Source organism: Micromys minutus (genome assembly GCF_963924665.1).
Source record: "Micromys minutus genome assembly, chromosome: 29".
NCBI lineage: Eukaryota > Metazoa > Chordata > Mammalia > Rodentia > Muridae > Micromys > Micromys minutus.
In genome coordinates, this window is record NC_137964.1 from 30,582 (window position 1) to 56,066 (window position 25,485).

The 25,485-nt window shown below is 50.6% G+C and overlaps 1 protein-coding gene across 2 annotated transcripts; it reads left to right on the forward strand.

Moving 5' to 3' along the window:
• The first annotated feature begins 1,126 nt into the window (after positions 1–1,126).
• On the forward strand, positions 1,127–18,413 carry CHST12 (carbohydrate sulfotransferase 12). 2 transcript variants are annotated; one of them, XM_080941151.1, is made up of 3 exons: positions 1,189–1,228; positions 16,321–16,492; positions 16,762–18,413. In XM_080941151.1, exon 3 carries the CDS (start codon positions 16,840–16,842, stop codon positions 18,097–18,099), a length of 1,260 nt encoding a protein of 419 aa, XP_080797277.1. In that variant the 5' UTR covers positions 1,189–1,228; positions 16,321–16,492; positions 16,762–16,839; the 3' UTR covers positions 18,100–18,413. The 2 variants fall into 2 exon arrangements, with proteins under 2 accessions (XP_080797276.1, XP_080797277.1); XM_080941150.1 differs by lacking the exon at positions 16,321–16,492 and having other exon boundaries at positions 1,127–1,228.
• Positions 18,414–25,485: the final 7,072 nt, after the last annotated feature.

The following is a 25,485-nucleotide window of genomic DNA, read 5'->3' on the forward strand; positions in this document are numbered from 1 at the left end:
GAAGGGCTGGAAGATGCTCTGCAGAGCTCTCTGCAAGAATCAGCCTGCTTGCTACCTCAATTCCTGACATCTGGCCTGCAGAGCCCCAGGAAAAGAGCTGTCTGTGTTATAGTCACAGCAGCCTGAACAGCTCATGTGCACACGTGGCCACCCAGGGGATTCAGCTGTAATAAGATGGGGTCACCTGCCACCAAAATATAGTAAGTCTTCCTAGGTTCTGCCCTCTGCCATCCTGTGTCATTTTGCTATAGAAAGAGGCTTCTAACCCTAGGCTCTGCTTTGGAGAGCCTGTTGGCAAGGAAAGAGTCCCCTGCTTTGAGAAGGCAGCGCAGTGCTGAGATTCTAAGTGTGTGTCACCTCACTAGCTTTCTGTTGCAGGCACATGTGTGTACCTCGTGTGATGTGTGGAGCTCAGAGGACAACCTCAGGCACCTTCCAACTTCTGATTGAGACAGAGCCTCTCATTGGTCTGAAACTTCATCATATAGAGTGGGCTAGGAAGCCAGCAAGCTCCAGGGATGGCTCTGTCTCTGCCTCCCATCTTGCCATTACTGGTATTGCAGGCAGGCACCACAGAGTCTGGCTCATGAGCGTGGGCTGTAGGGATCTGATCATAGGTTCTCACATTTGTGAGGCAAGCACCTCTATTTACCCACTGAGTCCTCTCCCCAAACCTTATTTGGTTCTTTTGAGACAGGATTTCATTAAGTAAGGCTAACCTGGAACTTCCCATCCTACTCTCCTTCCCTCCCTCACTGCCAAGTAGCTGGGGTGACAGGCCTGCATCATGCCTGGCTCTCGCTAAGAGCTTTACCTGCATCGGCTCTCTTAAGCCCCATAAACTCTGACAGGATTGTCAGCCTGCAGGACCCACTCAGCAAATTCAAACTGCGAGACAGACAACGCCCCTTGAGATCAGCCACGCCTCCACTTCGGATTGGTTGCTGCGGAAGGGGCGGGATGCTCAGGGTGGGACCAATCTCTGGCCGTAAATAAGGTGCCACATGGCACTGACTAGCGAAGGCAGGAACGGGGAGAAGTGCGCAGGCGCACCAAGGACGGGCGTAGTCCCGCTCGCTAGCGCTCGCGAGAAGATGGCAGGGGGAGGGGTCTGGCTGGGGGCGGGGCCGTGCCTCGGGCGGGGCTGCTAGCAGGAGGAGGCGACCTCGGCTGCGGAATCAGCAGCAGCAGCAACAGCAGCAGCGGTGGTGGCTGTAGCGGGCGCTAGGTGAGGAGCGCAGGCTGGAGAGGAGTGAGGGGTGCATGGGAGTCCCGGATCCTAGGGTGGGGCGATGGTCCACGGTTTGATGATACAAACCTCATTCTGCCTGGCTATGCAGCTCCCACGTGGTCCCGGGTTCGAATCCTAGTCCTGTCCAGCTGGCTGTGTGGCCTTAGCCAAGCGCGTATCTTCTCTGAGCCATCTTCTTGTGCAGCCCTGCAGAATGCGTGGAAGAAGGTGTGGCCACTCGGCCGATCTTCTTTGCAGTAGTAGTGCCTGGCTCGGAGGGGGACACCTCAGTTTTGCCTCTAGGTATTTGGGTGTACAAGCGAGAAAGCAATTGTTCAGAGACTGTTGTGCTGCAATGTCCCGGCAAGACCTTGCAGGAGTCTGTCTCTGAAGCCAGCTTTTGCACAGGGCAAGCACTGGCCCCACATCTCACCCTCCTCAATTGAGCATCCTCCTGTTCTGTGCATTGCTGCCGGTGCCTGGTGGGCCACAGGAAGCCGAGCGTTAGTGGCTAACAGTAGGACCTATCTTCTCTTTGGGCTTCTGGCCACGAAGACATCGCTGGCAGACCCTGGGCTCCGCACATCCGCCTGGCTGTCGCACAGAGAGCTGCAATGTTCGCACCCTTCTTAAATTATTTATTTTATGCTCCCACGCTGCCCTGGGAGCTCCGGAGTTGAATGAGAATGTGAGCCTTTGATTGCTAGACCCCTACAGTGTGGCTCTGGACTTGGTAGCATGAGTTAGGGCCCTGCTCCGGGGTGTGAAGGAGAGGAAAAAGCTTGTTGGGAAACTGCTGTGTGAACTATGATACTGCAACCTCGGGAGTTGTTCTTGTGAGTTGAGGCAAGAGGATTGCTATGAGTTTGAAGGCAGCCTGGGCTGCATAGTGAGGTTCAGGCCAGCCTGGGCTATAGGGTAAGATTATGACTTCAAAACAAAACAAAAATATACTGGAAACCATGGGCCCTGGGCAGCTCAGGTTGGTGTGGTTCAGGTCACTTGATTTGGTAATCTCTAACATGGTTGGGGTGCCACTATATGAAAGACATGCAAAGAAAACGCCAGGAAAGGTGGCACACACCTGTAATCCTGGCACTCAAGCGGCGGAGGCAGGAAGGACCAGTTGAAGGCTAGCCTGGGCTACATAAACCCTGTCTCAAAGAAACTAACCAAAGAAAAGAAACCCTAAGCATGAGGCATGGAAGCAGCTAATTCGGTGACATTGAACTGCTGTGCTCATGCCTGTGGGGGAAAGACTTGTTTCTGGGGTGTGCAGCCCGGTTGTGTGCATGTCCATGTGTGTGTGCAGGTGCATTGGAGGCCAGAGGACAACTCTGGGTGTAGTCCTCAGGAATGCTATATCCCTGTTCTGAGACAGACTGGCCTAGAGCTCACCAGTGACGAGGCTGGATGACCTGGGCATTCAGGCACAGAGTACTGTGTCAGAGTTTTACGCAGGAGGCTCTGGGGTTCTGGATCAGGTCCTTGTGCTTTCGTGGCCAGCACTGTGCTAACTCAGCCCTGCTCCCGGCTCTGGGAGACCGCGTCTCTGCTTGAGAGGAGCTGGATGCACCGGTCTCAGCTGGAAACGCCAGCGGAGGTTTGACGTGAGCCAGGACCAGGCCTGTTAGGGTAAACCCTAGGTAACTTTAGGGTTTAGAAAGATGCAGTGGGTGTCATTGTGGGTGTGGCACAGTGGCTAGGGGAGGGGTGCAGAGCCTGAAGTCCCCCAGGGCTCCTCTGGGCAGTGAGGATCTCTATAGGAACTGCGCAGAAGAAAAAAAGCAACGCAAGCCCCGGAGCGGGCAGTCCGGGTCCTGCTGGTCCCCACCGTGCCGGGGCTGTGGAGGCGTGGGAAAGTGTGATGTGTAGGTGCTAAGAATCTGTGGCAGTGTGTGCTCAGGCTTGGAGTCAGGGAAAACCTGAGAGAAGAGTGGCACGCAGAAGGAATGCTCACACTTAGCTGACTCTGGACTGTCGGGTCATAGTGTTACCACATGATCCCCAGGGCTGGGTGGGGCAGTGAGTCTGTTCTAGGAAGGCCAGGCCAGAAAGTACTGTGAAGGAAAACAGCTTGGTTACTCATAGGACTGAAATAAATCAGGTGGGAAAACATCACACACACATACACATTCATACACACAGTAACACACACACACATTTTTGTTTGGCTGTCTAGGAGCTTGCTCTGTAGACCAGGCTGGCTTTGAACTCAGTGATCAGCCTGTCTGTTTCCCAAGTGCTGGGCTGGGATTAAAGGTGTGTGACACCATGGCCCGCTCACTATATAGTTTTTAAAACAGCGTCTCATGTAACCCAGGCTGGTCTCGTTACTTCTGTAGCCGAGGTTGTCCCTGCACTCCTTCCTGATCCTGGTCCCTCCACTTCCCTGGGGTTACTGGCATGAGCCACTGTACCGGTTAATGTGAACTAGGTGGAACCCAGGGCTTTGTACGCGCTAGGTGAGAGAGTACCTTACCAGCGGAGCCATGCCCCCGGCCCTGGACCACCACTTTAAACAGCTTAGGTGTTCACTGTCCAGTTATTAAGCAGCTAGAAAGTGGTGTGGGCCTGTCTTCCCTGTACTGGAGAGGTGGAGGCAGGGGGAGCTGAAGGAGGAGGAGGAGCTGGAGCCGGAGGGGCTAGCTGTTAGTTTCACACCCCTTTAGTGTGTGCAGCCCCTGCCGATGGCTGTTGCTGGCCCACAGATGTGGCTGAAAATGTCCACCCTCTCACATAATACTTCCTGCTGTTAGCCAGTGAGGTTGCTAAACTATTTAGAAACTCTGAAAGTTTCCAAATGGGAAACAGCAGACCCACTTGCCAGTGGGGGAAGGGCTGCCCTTGAGCATTTAGCTCCCAAGCCTGACCAGCCCACCCATACTGCTAGCCTTTCCCTTTGGCCAAGGGGATGGGTGATCTCAGAACTTGAGTAGCCAGAGAGAAAAGACCTACGGGTCACAGTGGCCAGTCCCCAGTTGAAACACTCAGTTGTCTGGTTTCTGAAGAAACTCATAAATGAACCAGGCAGTGGTGGCACTCCAGAGGCAGAGACAGGTGAATGTTTAAGGCCAACCTGGTCTACAGGGTGAGTTCCAGGACAGCCAAGGCTACACAGAGAAGCTCTGTCTTAAAAAAATAAAAACAAACAAAAACCAAACCTCATAAATAATTAATAATCCTTTATAGGATGAGGTGGGGCGCACGGTGGCACATGCTGTCCTCTGAGGGACTGGGAGGCTGAGACAGGAGGTAAGAGCCAGTCTCTGTTCTATAGTGATACCCTGTCTCAAAAAAAAAAAAAAAAAAAAAAAAAAAAAGGAAAAAAAAAGAAAGAAAGAAAGAAAGAAAACCGGCCAGTTAGGAAGAGCCTGGTGGCTGACACATGGTCCCAGCACTCAGAGGCTGATTGGGGGGAGGGGCATATGAATGTAGGAGGACCAGAAGTTCCGGGTCATCTGCTGCATATCAGGTAGTTTGGGGTTAGCCTGAGCCACATGAGAACCTGTCTCAAAAAAGAAAAACTCAACAAGGGAGTTAGTAGATTGCTCCGTAGCACCCACATAAAGCCAAGTGTGGCCATGGATACCTACAGACTGGTGCTGGCAGAAAAGAGGAAGTAGGAGCAGGAGAATCCTGGCCTTCCCAGCCAGCCATTCTCTGACAGAAGCAGTGAATTCGGCTCAGTGGGAAATTCTGTCTCAAAAATAAAGCAGAGATGATTGACACCTACCTTCTGCTGGTCACGGGTATGTGCCCACACACACAAATAAATACGAAACTAGAAAATCCCTGAGAGAAACCTTGTTCCTCTTTAACTCCATCCTCAGGCAGGAGACCGTAGACGAGCCACAATAAACTGTCCAAAGTTATCTCTCCTGGACTTGAGGGTAACTGGCCAACTTGTATCCCTATATAAAGAGAAAGGCGGTTGGTGGGGGTGGGGCAGGGCGCATGGTCACAGGCGCCCTGCAGGAGGCAGCAGGCTTGGAGGGGATGGAGTCACAGACTCTGCGCTGTGACAGCTGCAGGGGACTGACACAGTTGGCAGACTTGAGGCTGGATTAGCCCTAAGAACACAGAAAACAAAGCAAACGAAAACACGAGACTGTCATTAGTTCCCAGGGAAAATAAACTGTTGTGCGGGAGGGAAGAGAAAAAAATAATTATGGTGTCCGGGTAGCCCCAGCTGTGAATAGTCTCGCCATAGCGTGGTAGTGTGTGTAAACATGGGCTGCTGCTCTAATTGGAGTCATGACATGCTTGAGAGGGCTGGCAGGGGAGGGGACACACTGTGATGTCACCTGCTGAGATGGGAAGTCAGAGCTAAAGCCAAGGACCCCATGGCAGCTACTGAGCACTAGCAGGTGTAGTGGAGAAAGTGCTGGCTCTCAGAGGCGCCAACACTCAGGAGGCCATGGATTCTTGAGTTCAAGGCCAGCCAGGGCTACACGGTGACACCCTGTCTCCTGGGCAGGGGAGAGAAAACTGAGGCAGAGGCCGCTGTGAGTGGTTGCTCAGTAACTTTGTGGGCTCTGTTCTCATTATAGGCAGAAATGGTCTCCATTGGCATTGATGTCTTGGGGCAAGAGGCTCCCCCACTTGTCTGGCTTGTGTGCAGCTCCTTGGGGTTTCCTGACGGCATTGCCTTTATTGTCTCATTGTTTTCTGTGTCCTGTCTCGGCTAAGTCACTTGTCATTTGTCAAAGACCTCATGCTGCCTTTAGCAGTGCTGTCCTTGTTCCTTTCTCTTAACATGTATTTTTATTCGAGTGTGTGTGTGTGTGTGTGTGTGTGTGTGTGCGCGCGCGCGCGCACGTGCCCGTGTGCTCACTTGGGTCCGAGTACTCACAGAAGTCAGAAGGAGGGCCTGGAGCTACAGGCAGTTGTGAGCTGCTTGATGCGGATGCTGAGTTTCGAACCCAGCTCCTCATAAGTGCTGAACCAGCTCTTCAGCTCTGACCGTCTTGCTGAGGTTGCTGTTTTGGCTTGGCTGGCCAGCAGAGCCTCAGGACCCTCCTGTCTCCCACTCACCCCCAGCACCCGGAATACAGGCGCATGTGTAGACACGTGAGCTGAGATTACAGGTGATGTGTAGACATGTGACAGGATTCAGAGTCACATGCTCATGCTCTGAGCCCTCTCGGCTCCTGTGAAGGGATTTAAAACATGTTTACAAGTGAAGAAGTACCAGTGACCCTTCCCCACTTTCAGAATCAGGATGGCAGAAAATGTTGCTACCTGATGCCCTCCTCACGTGGGCCCACTGCCCTGAGCCTTGAGGACGTGCTGTGGCAAATAAGATGGGTCCTCCCTCCGAGAACTGTTTAGTGCAAGGTTCGACAGTGTCCACACAGTGACGGGTCTGAGATGTGACAGGTCCTGTAGAGAAGAAATGGAATATGCCCGGTGACTACGTGGTGAGCAGCTGTAGGCGTGTGGGTCCTGGTACCTACTTTCTAAGGCCTGATCAAAATGGCCTTAGCACAGAGTGAGCTTTGGAGTGGCTTAGCAGAGGGGTCAGTGCAGCAAGAACCTGCCCCATTGGGCCACTGATGAATGACAGGGAGCCTCTCTGGCTATACTGGAGTGACTAAGAGGAGGGACAAACTGGCCTGTCACCACCATGGAAAGGGTTAGAATGAGAAGCCAGGGGACGCCATGGACCAGAGGACTAGGGACAGAGACAAGTCCTAATTGGCTTTCACCACAGCAGAATGGCAGGGAGGTAGGAGGGTAGAAGGAGGGAGAGGGATCAGGGCATTGATCAATACAGTGACAGCCCAGAGAGGCCTGGGTGGGTAGGAGTCTTGGGCAGGGGATAGAAACAGACTCTGCAAATACAGTCAGCCATGGTCTACTGCTGTTTTCTGTTCCAGAGATAGGACCTTGGCTCTCACACACATTCTACCACTGAGCCACACCCCAGCCCTCACTGGGGGATCCTAGGCAGGGGCTCTACCACTGAGCCACACCCCAGCCCTCACTGGGGGATCCTAGGCAGGGGCTCTACCACTGAGCCACACCCCAGCCCCTCACTGGGGATTCTAGGCAGGGGCTCTACCACTGAGCCACACCCCAGCCCCTCACTGGGGATTCTAGGCAGGGGCTCTACCACTGAGCCACACCACAGCTCCTCACTGGGGGATTCTAGGCAGGGGCTCTACCACTAAGCCACACCCCAGCCCTTCAGTGGGGGATTCTAGGCAGAGATTCTACTAAGCTACGATTTTAGCCACCCTTTTTTGGAGACATGGTCTTACTATGTAACCTTGGTTGCCTGAAACTGGCTATGTAAACCACGCTGTCCTTGAACTTGTAGAGATCATTCTCCCTCTACTGACATTAAAGGAATGTGCTACTATGCCCTGACTTTCAGCCCCCATTTAACTTTTTATTTTGAGGCAAAATAAAAAACTTGGCTAAGTTACTCAGGCTGTTTTTGAACTCACTCTTTCCCAGGCAGACTTTATACTTTGGATTATGTTACCTCAGCCTCCTAAGTAGCTGGGGTACCAGGTTTGTGTCAGGTGCGGCCCTACACACATCCTAAACTGGTCATATCTGATGGTGAAGGGAAGCACCTCTGACATGTATTTGATTGACTTAGGTCTTGTAAGTGAGTTGTCTTTAAATCAGGCGACACAAACGTGTTATATGGGATGTTGAATACATTAGCTATGGTTCTTGTCTTTGGAGAACTCCCAGTCTGGTTTGGAGCTGTTGGCCGGGTAGGCTGCACTGATGTCCTGTGTATTTGAAAGCTGCAGACTGAGGACTCAAAGACCAGTGTGTGTGTGTGGTGTGTGTGTGTGAGTGTGGTGTGTGTGTGTGAGTGTGGTGTGTGTGTGTGTGTGTGTGTGTGTGTGTGTGAGTGTGGTGTGTATGTGTGAGTGTGGTGTGTGTGTGTGTGTGTGTGAGTGTGGTGTGTGTGAGTGTGATGTGTGTGAGTGTGGTGTGTGTATGTGAGTGTGTGTGTGTGTGAGTGTGGTGTGTGTGAGTGTGGTGTGTGTGAGTGTGATGTGTGTGAGTGTGGTGTGTGTGTGAGTGTGGTGTGTGGTATGTGTGAGTGTGGTGTGTGTGTGTGTGTGCGTGTGTGTGTGAGAGAGAGAGAGAGAGAGAGAGAGAGAGAGAAAGAGAGAAAGAGAGAAAGAGAGAAAGAGAGCAAGCGCATGAGGAAATGAGATGACAACCTCAGATATCCCTCCACAGGAGCAGATCACCTTGTTTTTGCTCCAGGCCATTTTCATCACTAGCCTGAGGTTGTGGATTCTAATGGGCTGACTGCCAAAAACCTCCTGTCTCAGCTCTCCTGTGTTGAGATTGCAAAACTAAACCCCACACCTCCTAGCTTTTTACATGGATAGTAAGGCTCAAACTGGGCCTGCATGCTGTCAATTAAAGCTTTTTCTCTGTCCATCGCATCTCTTTAGAGGCAGAGTCTCACTCTGTAACCCAAGCCGCCTCTGAATCCCTGATGCCCCTGCCTCAGCCTTAGTGCTGTGAATGCAGGTGTCATCACCACACCCAATTTGCTCTCAATTTTCATTTGGCATAAATTAATCTCAGTGTGAATGTTTGTTGCATAATTTTACTCACACATGCTGTCTGACTTAGTGTGTGGGATTAACTGAAAACGAAGGATCTGAGTGTGTGTTCGTATGGAATCATGTGAGCATGGGTGTGCATGCCATGGCACGTATGTCCAAGGATCTGAGTGTGTGTTCGTATGGATTCATGTGAGCATGGGTGTGCATGCCATGGCACGTATGTCCAGATTAGAAGATAGTGTTGGATGCTGCCTTTTTCCTTATACTTATTAAAAAAATGTTTATGGATGTTTTGCCTGCATGCATGTCTAGGCACCATGTATGCATAGTGCCTAGGGAGGTCAGAAGAGCATATGGGACCCTGATACTGGAGTTACACCACTGCTCCACTGAGCATCTCTCCAGACCCAGCCTTGCGCCGCTTTTAAACGGGGTGTCATCTGATTGCATATGGTAAGGTAGCTGACCTTTGACCTTTCTTTGCCTCCCGTTCTCACCTCCTGTTTGTCCCAGGGGTGCTGGGTTTAGAGACTTGTGCTACTATGACTCGTTCCATGGGTTCTCATCAGGCCCTCATGCCTGTGTGGCAAGTCTTCCATCCACTGATGCCAGTGAGCCCAGTGAGCCCAAACCCTGCTGGTTCCCGGGGGTTTGTCCCATGGTGGGACTTTTAGTGTCGCTGTGGTGTTAAGAGCAGAACTGCACAGCTTCTGCCTGTAGAGGTCCAGTGCCAACACCACTAACAAAAGTTTCCCAAGGCGCTGGAGAGCTGGCTCAGCAGTTAAGAGCACTGACTGCTCTTCCAGAGGACTTGGGTTCAATTCCCAGCACCCACATGGTGGCTCACAACTGTCTGTAACTCCGGGATCTAACACCTCACACAGACTTACCTGACATTCCTGCAGGCAGGCCATCAGTGCACATAGAAGCAAACCAGCAGCCTCAGGACCGTCAGACGAGTCAAACGAGAAAAGCCTATGAAGAAGCCTCTGTACCATGTGACTCCATCTTCTGGCTAGAAAACAGTGCAGATCACTGGCTGGGTATCGGAGGGGGAGTGTTGGAGACACTTACTATTCTTAAGGCTGGGTCTCATGTAACACAAGCTCCTCCTGCTGCCCCCAGCTTCCCAGTGTGGGGAGGCCAGACGTGTGGCGCCACACCCTGCTGGAAATACTGATTGTAGTATACATATGCCAAACCCCATTCAGTTACATGTTGAGCAACACATTAAACAAGAAGAGAGCATTTATTGCATGTCCATCATTTCTCAATAATCCTGTTAAGAAAGCTTAGAGGAGCCTAGTGACTCAATTGGGAAGGAATGCCTTCCCTCCAGGTCCTGGAGCCCTAGGGGAGGTGCGAGTTAGGGCTGTCCTCTGACATACCTGTGTCAGACAGTGGCTGGCTTGGCTTCCCCTCCCTCCCAGCAAAGCACGTTGCTGTCTGTCCCTTCACACTTCCTATGCATTTCCCTGTGAAGTTTCTGGCTGTATGATTAGACAAAGAACATCCCCAGTTCAAGGGGCAGTGTTGGTAGTTAGGTAGCATTCTGCAGAGAAATGGCCAGTGCCGGGAGAGTGTGTGCACGGGCAGGGTGGATGACAACTGCTGACTCAGCTAACGTAAGCCCAACCTAGAAACTCAGCCTGGTTACTTAGCGAGTCCTAAGCCAGTACTAGCAATTTAGGAGACGTGCCAATGTGAAAAGGAAAAAGAGGGTAGAGCTCAGTGGTAGAGCCCCTGCCTAGAGTCCCCCAGTGAGGGGCTGGGGTGTGGCTCAGTGGTAGAGCCCCTGCCTAGAATCCCCAGTGAGGGGCTGGGGTGTGGCTCAGTGGCAGAGCACTGGCATGTGTAAACAGACACCTAGCTCCCCCCAACCAAAAAGCTGAAACTGTCCTTAGCATCTGAGGCCTACCGCAGAGATCTCTTCAATTTGCCGTGGCCACCTTGTGACGTTTCCACCAGTGTATTGTAGAATTGGTTTGTGAGTTTCTTTGCTCTGTTACTATTAACGACTTTGAACCGTTACCACATTGGAACATAGAATCTGGGGTAACCTAAATTTGTGCCGGACTCATTTGGGCCCAGAGTAAACTATCTTGTCCCCGTGTGATGAGAGCTGTGTTCTTGGGTTGGCACACTTTACCCACTGAGCCATCTCTGCAGCCCCAGAATAGCCTTTGGCTAAATATCTGGGCTTCCACTGGCCTTGTCCTGTTGACAGTCAAAAGAAACCCTCTCGTGTTATTTGACTTTCTTGTCTGATGGTCCTGAGTCTGAGAAACAGATCCCACCCTTTATGGGAATGTGGCTCTTCCTTGTGCTGGGAGCGTGTGTGCACAGGCAGGGTTGGTGACTACTGTTGACCCTCCCTCTCAGCCGTGGTGACTAGACGTAATGTGGCTGAGGTCAGTGCATGCGTGTGCCCTGGCCTCGCATATTGCCTCAGCTTCTCATGTTGCTGTGAGGGTGGTTTGAAACGATCAGGCGCCAACATGGCATGTACCTTCTGGCTGCCTGGCTTGCCTGTGGCATTGTGTCATGTACGTGACGAGTTAGAGAAGCGTCTGGTAGTCAGTCACCCCACAGGCAAGTGTGCCTGCCTGGCAGTCGTGTTTGGTGCTGAGCCTGCCATAGTTGTCAGAACACTTAGGAGCCCCTGGGACCCAGGCCCGGGAAAGTCTCTGGGCTGAGGGTTTAGGTGAGACCCAGCGCCTGAGGTGTCTGCTGACAGCAGAGCCCTGGTCCCACAGCAGTTGCAAGTCTTCCTGACGGTGAGTCCTTTGCTGAGCCGCCCTAACCGTTGCTCTTGGTGCTTCAGAGCACACGGGGCCTCGTGTTGCTGCTGTTTAAAGAGTTGGAGAGTTTGGACTTGAAAAATCACACCCTTATTTTTTAAATGGAAAATTACTCTGAGGTCATTTGTGGTCCCTGACTTTTTGGGGCTGGCAGGGACCGTGGCTGTGGTTCTTCTGCCTCACCGCTCTCCGCCGACTTCCCGTCCCTCACAGAAGGCAGCATAACATCCCCTCCATGTGTCTGGAAACAAGGCTAGACATTCCTGGGTCGACTTAAAAACAAAACAGAACACAACTGGTTGGTGGTGGTACGGACCTGGCAGGCCTTTTCTCTCCTTTGCTGCCATGCCTGCCGTCCTGGGAGTCCTGGCTTTAAAGTGGCAGAGCCGGCCCTCCAGAGGGCGGACACAGAGCGTGTTCCTGTGCAATTGACTCAGGTCTGGAACTGCTCTTCATGTGGTTTGTCTGAGGTCAGACACACAAAGAGGGGCCTCCTTGATGTTGAAAGGCACCCTGGCCTCTCGGACTGGAAGGCAAATGTATCTCAGTGGACAGAGCACACAGGTTGGTCATCTTTGAGAGGGACCAGAGCTGGCACAGGTCTGGCTGTGTGTGGACTAGTTGTTTCACCAAGTCAACTCCAAAGTTGGATGAGGGAACAAAGGAGTTTGGCTGTCCAAAGGGAATCTGTAGATAGGGAGTGTGTCTCAGTGGTAGAACCCCTGTCTAGAGTCCCCCAGTGAGGGGCTGGGGTGTGGCCCAGTGGTAGAGCCCTTGCCTAGAATCCCCCAGTGAGGGGCTGGGGTGTGGCTCAGTCAGAGAGTACTTGCCTGTTGTGTGTGAAACCTGTTGTGAGTTTCATCCACAGTGTAGCATTAGAGGGAAACTCTGGGATTTAGTGTCATGTCTTACTTTCTGTAAGAACCTAGATGGGACTTATTGTCAGACCCATTTCCATGTGTACCTTCATTCTACACTAAGCTTGATCTAAAGACTTACTTATTCTACATATATGAGAATTTTTCGAGCATGTGTATCTGGGCACGATATATGTGCCTGGTGCTCATGGAGGCCAGAAAATGGTGTCAGATGCCCTGGAACTGGAGTTGTGAGCTGTCCTGTAGGTGCTGGGAAACAAACTGTGGTCCTGTGCACGAGCAGCAAATGCTCTTAACCACTGAGCTGTCTCCCCAGCCCGCCTTCCGTACTGTAAATAAACAGGTCTGCCGGCACTGTGATCTCTTGGGACATCCTAGTGGCTTCCACAGTCCACTCAGTTTTCTCTTCCACTCGACTCTGCGGCCTGATACTTGCAGTACTTATGGACAGGGTGTGACTGTAGGGTCTAGCCTGAGCTCACAGTCCTTTTATCTCAGTTACCACAGCGGGGTGTACATGAGGCATCAACATCCTTGCCAAAAACTAGGTTTTTGTCTCAATGATTTATTTATTTTGCCTGTATCCCATTTTAGTGATTTCTGCTCTCACCCTGGTTCTTTCTCTCTGCAGAGTTTTGGTTTATTCTTTTGCAGTTGTGAGAGGTGGGAGTTTTTAATCTATGTAAATAGACATTTACTGTTTGTAAATATTATCTATTTATTTATATAAATAATTTATATAAGCAGATAATAGGTATTATAACAGTTATTATCTATTTATCTGTAGAAATAGGTAATTATTTGGTTTTGTCTGCTTGTTCATTAGACATGGTCTCAATATGTTCATCAGCCTGAACTTGAACTCAGAGACCCTCTTTCCCCTGCTGGAATTGCAGGCACCAGCATGCCTGGCCTAGTTTAGACCATGGATCTGTAGTCCTTCCCTTTCCAGTGCCTCGAGCCCTGCTGGCCTAGACGCGGTGGGTTTCGATGCATTGTGTTCTTAGTTCTCATTTGGTTCCATGTCTCAAGTCCTCCCTTTAAAAGGCTGAGGCAAAGTGTGTGCGGTGAAGGTGTGATGACCCAAGTTTGATGCCCCCAGGACCCATGTAGAAAGCCCAATACGTTGCTGTGTATCTAATAGTGTTCCTCCGGCAAACAGGAGGCAGAGAGGGAAGATCTGGCGATGCGCTGGTCATATGCACAATGGCTGCCTCAAACCACAGAGGGTGGGAGGTCTGAATACAGAGCGGTCCTTCGACCTCCACCTGTGTGTTCCGTGGTGTGCACGCCACACCTCCCATGCAGGCACCAGGCATGTGCTTAAAAAGTTCTTTCAAGGCCAAGGACACTGGTACATGCCTGCACATGGGGAGCTGAGGGGATGGCGGGCAAACTGAATCGAGTGTAACCAAATAATAAAGCAATATCTCAAACAACAATCAATAACAAAAGTCTTTGTAGTTCCTTTAGCCCATAGGTTATTTAGAAGTGGGCCACTTGATTCCCAAATATTTGAAGATTTCTTTTATCTTTCTGATATTGTGATCTAGTTTTTATTCTATTATAACCCAAGAATTCTAAATGGTTTCGGTTCTGTTAACGGCGTGTACGCTTGGCCACCGCGCTGTGCTTCATCTCTCTGAAAGGAAAAGGTGGGTTTAGCTGTATCAGGAAACAGCCTCAGCTCTGTCCTGTCCTGTGTTTCTCTTGGTGCTCAAAACTGGAATGTCAGATCTGGAGAGATGGCTGAGCACTCAGGGTGTGTGCTCTCACAGAGGACCCTGATCTGCTTCCCGGCGGCCACATCAATCCTCCCATCCACCTGTGACTCCAGCTCCAGGGACTCGAGTGCAGATCTCCACACAGACAGACATATGCACAAATACGTGTAATCAAACAGAATCAGACGTAATGAAGAGTGGAATGTTCAGGCTGGAGAAATGGCTCAGTGGTTAGAGCACTGACTGCTCTTCCAGAGGCCGAGTTCAATTCCCAGCAGCCACATGGTGGCTCACAACCATCTGTAGTGGGATCTGAGGACAGCTACAGTGTACTTACATAAATAAAATAAATAAATAAATAAACTCTTTAAAAAGACTCGAATGTTCAAGTCTCCAACTATAACTGTGGATCCTCCCTCCCCCCCCAAATATATATATAAATACAACTTTTTTTTGAAGAGAGGGTCTATGTAGCCCAGGTTATCCTCAAACTCACTATGTAGCCCAGGATGACCCTCATTTCCTGATCCTCCTGCCTCCACCTCCGGAGTACTCAGATTACAGGCATGTGCCTTTTGGGGATAGAATCCAGGGCTCAGTATCTGCTAACTGAGCTACACCCCCAGTCTGAATTTTTGCTTTATGTATTTTGAAGTTATATTGTGTGGTACATACTTGTTTGTGGTTATTATGTCTTCTTTGTGGGTTGAATTTTCTGTGATGGTACACCTTTCCTTTTCTTGAGTTCTTCTGAAGTTTTCTTCATCTGCTATTAATATAGCTGCTTCTGCTTGCTTTTGATTAGTGTTTGCATGACTAATATTTTCTGTCCTGTTGGGAAAGGATGGAGAAAGCGGAGTGACACCCAGCTCTGCCTTCATTTCCTCCACCCCTACTCTGTGCCGTGGGGTGGAGCTCAGGGCCCTCTAGGTCTTGCTGTGAGATGACTGGGAGTCAGTTTGGCTATCCTGCTCCGCACCATCTAACCAGCACCTCCTAGCAGTTGGCACCAGGCAGGGCCAAGGCTCAAGCTACCAAGCTACCATGCTGAAGGTCACAGTGCCTCTTGCTCCTGTGGATGGCGCTTAGAGATCAATTTCTTGCTTGGGCCCCATGGTTGTCACCTGAACTGAGATGCAAGTGAGAATGTAGTATCCGCTTTGCCGCCATGAGGGGCGGTCTCCCAGGAGACCCCGATTTTCCCTTTGGTGCTGAGTTTAAGAGGAATGGGTGTTACTAGACCAGTCATAAGCTACGGTGAGCATGGCCGTGGTCTCTGATGGGACAGACACACTTCCTTGGGGACCACTGACTGTGCTTTGGAACCTGGGAACCAGATGGCTTACCCCTGGCATGGCTTTATCCACATGGGGCCAGCCTGTGCCAGAGGCAGGTCGCTTTACTAACATCCTGCTGCATGCTGAGTAGGGCCTGGTTCGGCAGTGCTTGCTCGGTCTGAGAATGCGGTGGAAGGCTTCAGGAGAAGCTTGGGCAGCTTTAGCCTCCCGGTGGCAGTGGTGCTCATATCAACCGCCTCTCCTTCCTCCTTGGCACCTCCCCACATGGTTAGTTTCTAGGAAACCCTTTTTATCCTTTCTGTTTTTTTTTTTTTTTTTTAATTTTAAGATTTATTTTATGTGTCTGTGTATGTATGTGTGAGAGAGTATGTGTGTATGTTGTGGGTGTGTACAAAGGCTAGAAACCTTAGGTCAACTGCAGGCTTTGTCCCCGGAACCATCTATCTTGGGGTTTGTATGTCGGTGTATTTGAGTGTTTATATGTACAGGTGCACATGTGTGTAGGGTGTATGTGTAGGTGTCATTCCCTTGGGGCCATGTACCACCTGTTTTGAAACAGTGTCTCTCTCTAGGACATGAGGCTTGCCTGTCTGTCTGTCTCTATATCCCTAATGCTGAGAGGATAAGCACACACTTCCACACGGGCTTTCATTTGTTTGTTTGGGGTGGGGTGGGGTGGTTTGTAGACAGGATTCTCTGTGTAGCCCTGACTGTCCTGAAACACTGTAGACCAGGCTGGCCCCAGATTCAAAGACCCTCCTGCTTCCACCTCCTAAGTGCTGGGATGAAAAGGGTGTGTCACCACACCAGGCTTATTTTCTGTTCTTTGAGACAGGGTCTCTCTACATAGACCTGATTGTCTTGGGACTTACTGTGTAGACCAACCAGGCTGGCCTCTGATTCATAGAGATCTGCCTGTCTTTGCCTCTCTGGCGTCACCAATGTGCCTGGCCACACCTGGATGAATTGGATTCTAAGGATCTAACTTGGGTTCTCATGTTTGCACAGTAAGTTCACCATCCCCTTGGGATTTCTGCCTAGCCCCTTAACGTTTTTCAGTGCAGGGACAAAAAGGTCTCTACTTACTTTGGTGACACCCCAAGATGGAGTAACTAAATCTAACATGAATTTACACAGGGAGACTAGAGGCTGGACATGCAAGTGAGCTGGTTGATGGGAAATGGGGGAAGGAGAGCCCGCCACCCAAGGCCCTGCATGTGGGGAGACAATGCATGTTGTTCTGAACCTCTAACCTGGTGTGTTCTCGCCTCTCCAGATCCGTCTCCCAGCACCATGTCCTGGATGTACACAAGGCTAAAGTGAAGGGCCAGGTGTGGGCCCTGCCCAGGGCAGCATGACCAAGCCGCGGCTCTTCCGGCTGTGGCTGGTACTCGGGTCGGCCCTCATGATTCTTTTGATCATTGTATATTGGGACAACGTGGGCACTGCTCACTTCTATCTGCACACGTCCCTGTCCAGGCCACACATCCTAGAACCCCTTCCCACCCAGGGGCTGGTCGAGGAGAACGTGTTCACTTCTGATGTCGATGAGTTTTTGGATACGCTCCTTAGTTCTGATGCAAAGCACAGCAACCTTCCCAGGAGCAAAACTGAGCAGCCCCCGGTGCTCGCCCCCAGTAAGCCAGTCTTGAGCCACATGGAAGAGAACGTGAGAGGCTACGACTGGTCCACCCATGGTGCCCAGCAGAACCCAGACCGGGACAGGCAGCAGGCTGAGAGGAGGAGCTTGCTGAGAGACTTCTGTGCTAACGCCAGCCTGGCATTCCCCACCAAGGACCGCTCTTTTGACGACATCCCCAACTACGAACTGAACCACCTGATCGTGGATGACCGCCACGGGGTCATCTACTGCTACGTGCCCAAGGTGGCCTGCACCAACTGGAAGCGAGTGATGATCGTGCTGAGCGAGAGCCTGCTGGACCGGGGTAGCCCCTACCGAGACCCCCTGGACATCCCGCGAGAGCACGTGCACAACACCAGCACGCATCTGACCTTCAACAAGTTCTGGCGCCGCTATGGGAAGTTCTCCCGTCACCTCATGAAGGTCAAGCTGAAGAAGTACACCAAGTTCCTGTTCGTACGCGACCCCTTTGTGCGCCTCATCTCGGCTTTCCGCAGCAAGTTTGAGCTGGAGAACGAGGAGTTTTACCGCAAGTTCGCGGTGCCCATGCTCCGACTGTATGCCAACCACACCACCCTGCCCGCTTCGGTGAGTGAGGCTTTTAGCGCTGGCCTCAAGGTCTCCTTCGCCAACTTCATTCAGTACCTCCTGGACCCACACACGGAGAAGCTGGCGCCCTTCAACGAGCACTGGCGACAAGTGTACCGCCTCTGCCACCCGTGCCAGATAGACTATGATTTTGTGGGGAAGCTGGAGACCCTGGATGAGGATGCTGCTCAGCTCCTGAGGTTCCTCAAGGTAGACTCCCAGCTCCACTTCCCTCCCAGTTACCGGAACAGGACGGCCAGCAGTTGGGAAGAAGACTGGTTTGCCAATATCCCCCTGGCCTGGAGGCAACAGCTCTATAAACTCTACGAGGCTGACTTTGTTCTCTTTGGCTACCCCAAGCCAGAAAACCTGCTCAGGGACTGAGCTCCTATAAGCCCTCACGCGGCCACAATAAACTGAATGACTGTCCCATGAGGCAGTCCTTTGAGAAGGGGACCCTGTGCCCTCCTGGGTTCTCTCCTGGCTTCCTTTCCTTGCTGGTGTGACAGGCAGATGATTGTCCAACCAAGACCCAAGCGCCTCACTTTCCAGAGTTTTGCATCCCACCCCACCCTTTTGCAATCTGGATTTGTTTACTCCACAGCCCAGATTCATGGAACACTGTGTTAATACTGTTTTCTAAGATTAATATATTTCAGATATATTTAATAAGAAAGTGGGAGGAAGCTGGAGTAAAGTGTGGCACCTGCACTCTTGCACTCCTGTGGTTCTTTGGGTCAGACAAGAAGCATACACAGGAAGGGGGCCAGGGGCTCATGGGATATCCAAGTCTCACACCTTCCCTGGAGGTAGAACACCTCAAAAGTGTCTTCACTAGAGAAGAACCGAAATGTGAAGCTGGCTGTTTGGTGGTAGTGGTGGTGGTAATGGTGGTGGTCACTGTAACAAAACCCCCGAGGCTCAGTAATTTTTAAGGGCCTGGTATAAACATCAGCTTCTGTGAGGCCCTCAGACATGTGGCAGCAGCTGGAATGTGTACAAGGAGTGATCTCACCATATAGGAACTGTGTGGCTGAGTCTCACACTTCACCTCCTACTGAGAGCATGGGTTCCTTCAGCTTCAAACCTAGTCCCCAGAGAACAAGTTCTGACCTAGACCCCTAGGGGACATACCCAAACTATCCAGCCAAGCTATCACAAGCTTTTTAAAAATTATTTTTTAATAATTATTTAAGTATTTGGTTATTTTTATATTTAAATTTAAAAAATATTTATATGTAGGGGTGTATTTTCTGTATGTATGGCTGTGCATCACATGTATGGATGCCCATAGAGGCCAGAAGAGGGCATTGGATTCCCAAGGATTGAGTTTCAGAGGGTTGTGAGCCACCATGTGAGCATCAGCTCCCTGAGAAAGCAGGCGGTGCTTTTACCACTGAGACCTCTCTCTAGCTCCTTTGCATCTGTTTTTAGGGAGAGGCAGGTGCATCCTTTGAGAGTGAAAACCCATATGTCAGCACAGGTATCTGAGGAGGCTAGAAGAGAGGGTCGGACTCTCATGAGCTGCCTGATATGGGTGTTGGGACCTGAATATGAACCTTCTGAAAGAGTACCACTGAGCCATCTCTCCAACCCCAGAGCCCTTTTATAAAGAGATGCTTTTGCAAAGGGGAAGTGGAGATAAATCTTCAGGGTTCCCTACCGAAATGGCATTATAAATAAATTGTCTTCAGGTCAGAGCCTTAGAGCAAAGCTAACTCTCCACTCTAGCTCTTCCTTTAACCCAGGTGTCCAAGTCTAGTGACACAGGCTTGTCATCCCTGTTACTCGGGATGCTGCGGCAGAAGGATCAAACTTTAAGGCCTGCCTGGACTAATTTAAAAGAGGGCTTAGTGGTAGAGTACTTGCCTCCAATGAAGGACTGGGGCATGGCTCAGTGGTAGAGCCCCTGCCTATACTACCCCAATGAGGAGCTGAGGTGGGGCTCAGTGGTAGAGCCCCTGCCTAGAATCCCCCAGTGAGTGGCTGGGATGCGGCCCAGTGATAGAGCACCTGTATAGAGTCCTCCAGTGAAAAATTGGATATGTGATATTTGATTTAACACATAGGATCCTGACTATGCTATTGAATGAAAATATTGTTATTTGACAAACTATAATTGAAGATGGCCCATTAAGAAAAAGAGATGCCATAGGACCTTCTGGTGATGGCATTTGTGTAGGCAGACACTGGTTATTTATCAGTGTTATAAAATATTAATGACTACATTAATATTCATGAAGAATAATGAATATTTATGACATTTCCTTCCTCTACCACACTCAGTCATTGAGATCAAGGGTTTCTACTGAAAAGTCTAATTCAAACCACCACAGAGATAATCAGTTACCCAGACATTGTTGTGGTCAAACATCTGAAGGAAAGATTTAGCTTTAAGTTACATTTATTTATCTGTGCAATGTATGTGCACCCATATGCATCCCATAACCTACTAATGTGCAGGAGTTGCTTCTCTGCTTCTACCATGTGAGTTTCAGTGGACCCATGTGAGACTTGGCAGCAAGCCCTTTACCTGCTGAGCAATCTTGTTAGCCCAGAAGGGAGGATTTATTTTGACTTGTGGCTGAGACTCATTAGTCCATTGTGGCAAGAGAGATGTGGTGGAATTCATAGGAGTGTAAGGCTGGTGCTCTCATCCCCTATGCTGGGGTGATGGGTGTGTGCTGGCAGACCTGTTTGTTGTTTTCATGGGCACTGGGGATCTGGACTCTGGCCCTCACTTTTGCACCACAAACTCTATCCACCCAAGCCACTGCTCTGAGATGAAGTGTGTCTGCAGCTTCAGCCTGGAACCCACAAGGCTCTGGTGAAAAAGAGGGTATCCTGCATACATTTTTGTTTTTCATTTGTGTGTCTGGTGCATGTATGTGTGTGCATCTATATTTGCACACTTGTGTGTGCATGTGAATGTGTGTGTGCATTTGTATATCCATGGTTGGTGTGGAGAATCCCCCTGAATCACCCTTCTGTTTTACTCATTGCCACAGGGTCTCTTAGTTAAGGCCCAAGCTGGCAGCTCTGATTAGTCTGTCTGAGCAGCCAGCTTTCTCAGAAGAGTCACAGCCTCCACGTTCCAAGGCTGGAGTCACAGGCATTTACATAGGTTCTGGGCATCCAGATTCCTGTCCTTGTGCTTATGTGGGGAACACATCCTCGGAGCCATCTCTCCACATCACTTAATGAGACAGGTTGTCTCTGAGGCTGGCTAGCCGGTAAGCTCCAGCTTTCTTATGTGTGTTCTGGGGACCAGATGTGGATCCTCAAATTCCCAGGCTATCTCTCCTGCTCTGTTGTGTTGGGTTTTAGAATGGATTGTTCTGCCTTTGATGGCACACCTGGGGAGAGATGGTTGGAGGAATAGTCTGTAAGAGACATCTGATAGGTCTGTGAGTGTCCACCTGGTACAGGAACTTGGTCAAACCCATGTCAGCATTTGTGGCCAAGGTAGATTACCTGAGTTCAGGACCCACAAAGTAGAAGGAGAAAAATGATTTCTAAAAACTGTCCCCTGACACACAACACACATTCATTTCATTCTCTCTCTCTCTTTCACACACACACACACACACACACACACACACACACAGGGAGAGAGAGAGACTAAAATTAAAACACTGTGTGTTCACTGTCCTCCCCGCCATTCCAAAGAAGAATGCCCCTTTCATGTGACCTTGTCAATGGACATTTTTATTCCAAAAGGAAACTGACTAAATACAGGACCAAACAAGAATGGATGGCTGGTGTTTGATGGAGACGTTAGGGCTTATTTGAAGGTTGTCTGGATGAGTCAGAAGGAATTCTGTAGATTTCTACCTTGTTCTAGCAAGGGAATTGAAGGTCTCCTGGGGTGACCCACAGAGTCCACACTTGCTCTGAACCAAGAAGTTCTGAAGACAGCACCAGGAACCCCACCCACCATCAGGCATCCAACCAGACTGTTCCCAGCAGGCCCTGGGCCCCATGTCCCAGCCCCACCTTTGGAAGAGCCAGGACAGGACAAGGCAGGGCAAAGAGGCTACACACAGGCTCAGCCTCAGGCCACTGGGGTAGCTGATGGCAAAGTTGGGAGCTGGTAAAGAGGCCAAGTAGTTGAAAGTGGCCTCATGCTTGGGAGGAAGTAACGGGCCCCATGGTGTTGGCCAGCTTGGCAGAGAGGCTCAGAGCCAGAGGGAGGAGACAGGAAGACACTAGCCACTTAGAAAAAACATCCCCAGCCCAGGGAGTGTCCCTGGCTTTCACCCCAGTCTAGCACAGGGCACAGCCCCACCCTGGGCAGCAAGCAGGGCTCTTGAGATTGTGGAAGAGACACTTCCTGAAGCAATTACTACACACATTGGAGTGGGGACAGCAGGAGAGATCTGGGGGTGCCTGCCCCTGGGTTGCCAGCCCCTTGTCTACTAAGATCCCTGGGGCCCTGCTGTCCCCTGAGAGGACAGTTGTTTCTCAGAACTGTGGGCAAAGTTTCTAACATTTCCCAGGGACAGACCTCTAAGGCACAACCAAAAGAAGGTCCTGGAACAACGTTGTTTGGTGAGTAGGTGAGAGCCGTAATAAAAGTCTTCTTACCTTCCCTACCTGAAAAGTTGGATGGAGCCCAGGAGTCTACAGAGCATCTTTGGAGCTGAAGTCTCCATTGCCCCCTGCTGTTAAGACTTAGGTCCTTCAGACTGAGCCACTGCTCACAGTAATTCAGGGGATCAAGAGATGCAGTGTTAGTGCTGGAAAAAGGTTAAGATAGAAAGCTATGAACTAGGCTGGGGAGATGCCTAGGAGTGGGTAAAATACTTGCTATGTGGGCTTGAGGACCTGAGTTCAGATACCCAGCACCCAAGTAAAGGCTGGACATGGAGGGCATGCTTCTATAACCCCAGCAGATCCCTGAGACTTGCTGGTCAGCTAGTGAACTCCAGGTTCATTCAGTAAGGGAACCTGTATTAGAACAAGGCAAGGATTCAGGTATGGCACATCCCTTCGATCCCAGCACTCAAGAGACAGAGGCAGATGGAGCTCTATGAGTTTGAGGGCAACCTGGTCTACATAGTGAGTTCCAGGCCAGCCAGGTTTACATAGGGAAACCCTGTCTAAAAAAAATAGGATCAGTGAGATAGGTCAGTGGGTAAAAACACTTGCTGCCAAGCCTGACGACCTGGGACATAGTGATATAGGTAACTGTCCATAATCATATGTACACAAACATGTCTGCATGCACGCACAACACACACACACACACACACACACACACACACACACACACACACACGTGCACATGTATGGCATGAAGGAGACTGGACTTCCCCATGGAGCTGGATGTGCATCTCTGAAGGTAGGTGCATGGTGTACTGTCAGATGGGGTCACACTCTGCTCCTCCCGGGGAAGGCAGCTTCACACTGCTGATCTGAGGGAAGGCAGCTTCTGGAGCGCTCTGCCTGGCCTTCAGGAGTTCAGGCTGGGGTACCGCTAGGCCTGTGAACCCTGGTGGTTCAATGCTCAGCGAGGTGCTGAGATGAAAGCCCAGCCTGTGGGGCCATAAACCCCAGCCTATTTGTCAGGTAGCAGTGCAGGGCCTGCGACAACGCTCTGGAATAGAGCATTCACGGAGGACAAAGGAGCCAGGACCAAGGAGAAGGTTTCAACACGTGCCTTTATTTTCGTGCCCCTCTCTCCTTTGTTCTCTCCTTTGTTCTCTCCTTTTAAAACAGCCTGGGATCCAACCACCTACTTCCCATTCGTTTGCCTCTGAGATTGGCCATAGTTGTTTTTCTGATGCTGTGTGTGTGTGTGTGTGTGTGTGTGTGTGTGCACAAGCGCAGGAGAGGGACTTAGGGAGTGGCTGATTTGGCTAAAGTCTATGTCACTCTCTTCTGTGAAGGCAGGGTTTGGGGGGTGCCTAGAGCCTTGTACATCTGCCCCATTGTGGTGCGTCCAGGCAAAGTGGATTTACAGTTGGGAGTTCAGGAAGCACCTGCCGGTTGACAGTTATTTGCATAACCATCTTCGGGGCTTCGACTGACATCAACCTCCTGTATTTCCAACTTTTACCCTTCTGACCCACAGGTGCAGACCCACTAGGCTGTGAACTGCTGCTGTCCCTGGAGTCCAGCCAGTCTCCCTCCATCTTGTTGCCTACCAGGCCCCCAGAGCTATCTAAGCTGGTTACCTCAACAGCCTAGGACCCCTCACTTACAAGCCTTTTTTAAAATTTTTTGAATTATGTATAGGTGTGTGCAAATGTCTGCATATACCTAGAATGCTGGAAGAGGCTGGAAGCATCTGGAGCTGGACATACAATGAGAGGGTCACAGCTGCACTGTGCCTGGTTTTTTAGGTGGGTTCTGGAACTTGAACTCAGGTCCTCAGGCTGGCACCATAAGCACCTTTAGCCACTGAGCCATCTTTCCCCTCTGGTTTGGAGACCAAGTTTCATGTAGCCTAGGCTGGCCTCAAACTCACTGTATAGTGGAGGATGACTGTAAGCATGCACCACCATGCCCAGTACATGTAGTGATGGGGCTGTGTCCTAGGGCTTTGAGCCTGCATACCCTGAGCTTTCGCTTGAGCTGGATTCCTGTGCCTGTCTGAGGGGGGAGGTCTAGAGAAAAGGGATGCCCACTGATGGGCCACGGGATGCATTTGTCTTGGTTATCATGACTTCCAGCCAGGCAGGGATGAGTCCTTTGCTGGGCTATGGTAGGGATGTGCTACCTCTCAGGATGAGAAGTACAGCTGGATGTACACATGGGCTCCAGATGTGGCATGATCCAGATGTGCAGCGAGTCACAGTTTCTTCTGCACCAGCAGCTGATCATGCTTCCCCTAAAGTCATCGTCCCCTGCAGGCTGGAATTCTTTCCAGTCCTGAGTTCACATGCATAGATATAAACACTACCATTGCTAGCCCAGCCCTTTTTTGTAGACCCCATCTTTTCTCAGAAGTGCCCTAGGCTTCTACTTCTTGGTGCCTCCCCAAGATGATGTCTTCCAGTTCACATCTGGCCCTAATGCAGATCCAGTGGACATCGTCTTGGGGAGGCACGAGGAAGTAGGGCAGGAATCTGGAGAGAGGAGCTGATGCTGAGGCCATGGAGGAATGCTGCTCACTGGCTTGCTCCTCATGGTTGCTCAGCCTGCTTTCCTATAGAATCCAGGACCACCAGCTCAGGGTCCACAATGGATTAGGTCCTCTCCCATTCATCACTAGTTAAGAAAATGCCCTACAGCCAGATCTTATGGAGGCATTTTCACAATTTTCACAATGAGTATGGTAGGAGATCCTCCACTTGGCATCCTCTGTAGCATCATTGCTCGGCCCTCGGCTGACACTTTGGGGTGTTCCATACAATCTGGAGTTGTCTTGTCCCTGCCCCCAAGAGAAAAGACATAAAGCAAGAATGACCACTGTTACCCCTAAGCAGAACATGGATATTGGGACCCCTTGCCACAAGGAACCTTTGACCTCAGACATGCTCTTTGACCTCACACTGTCAGGTCCCAGTAGACATGGGCCTCAGGTCTCTCTCTTCCCCCTCTCAGACTCTCTGCTCTCATGACTTGATGCTAAGCTTGCCTTTTTCTCAAGAGGGGTCTCATTATTCAGGATGACCCTGGTCACTCAGTCAAAAGAGTGACCCCAATATCCTGTGTCACCTTGCCTTGTCCGAGGAAGCATCTAGATGAGTGTGATAGAGTCTCTGTCCCCTTGTTACACTTGACTAGGTTTCATTGCTGAGGATCTAACAGCCTGGTGACCTT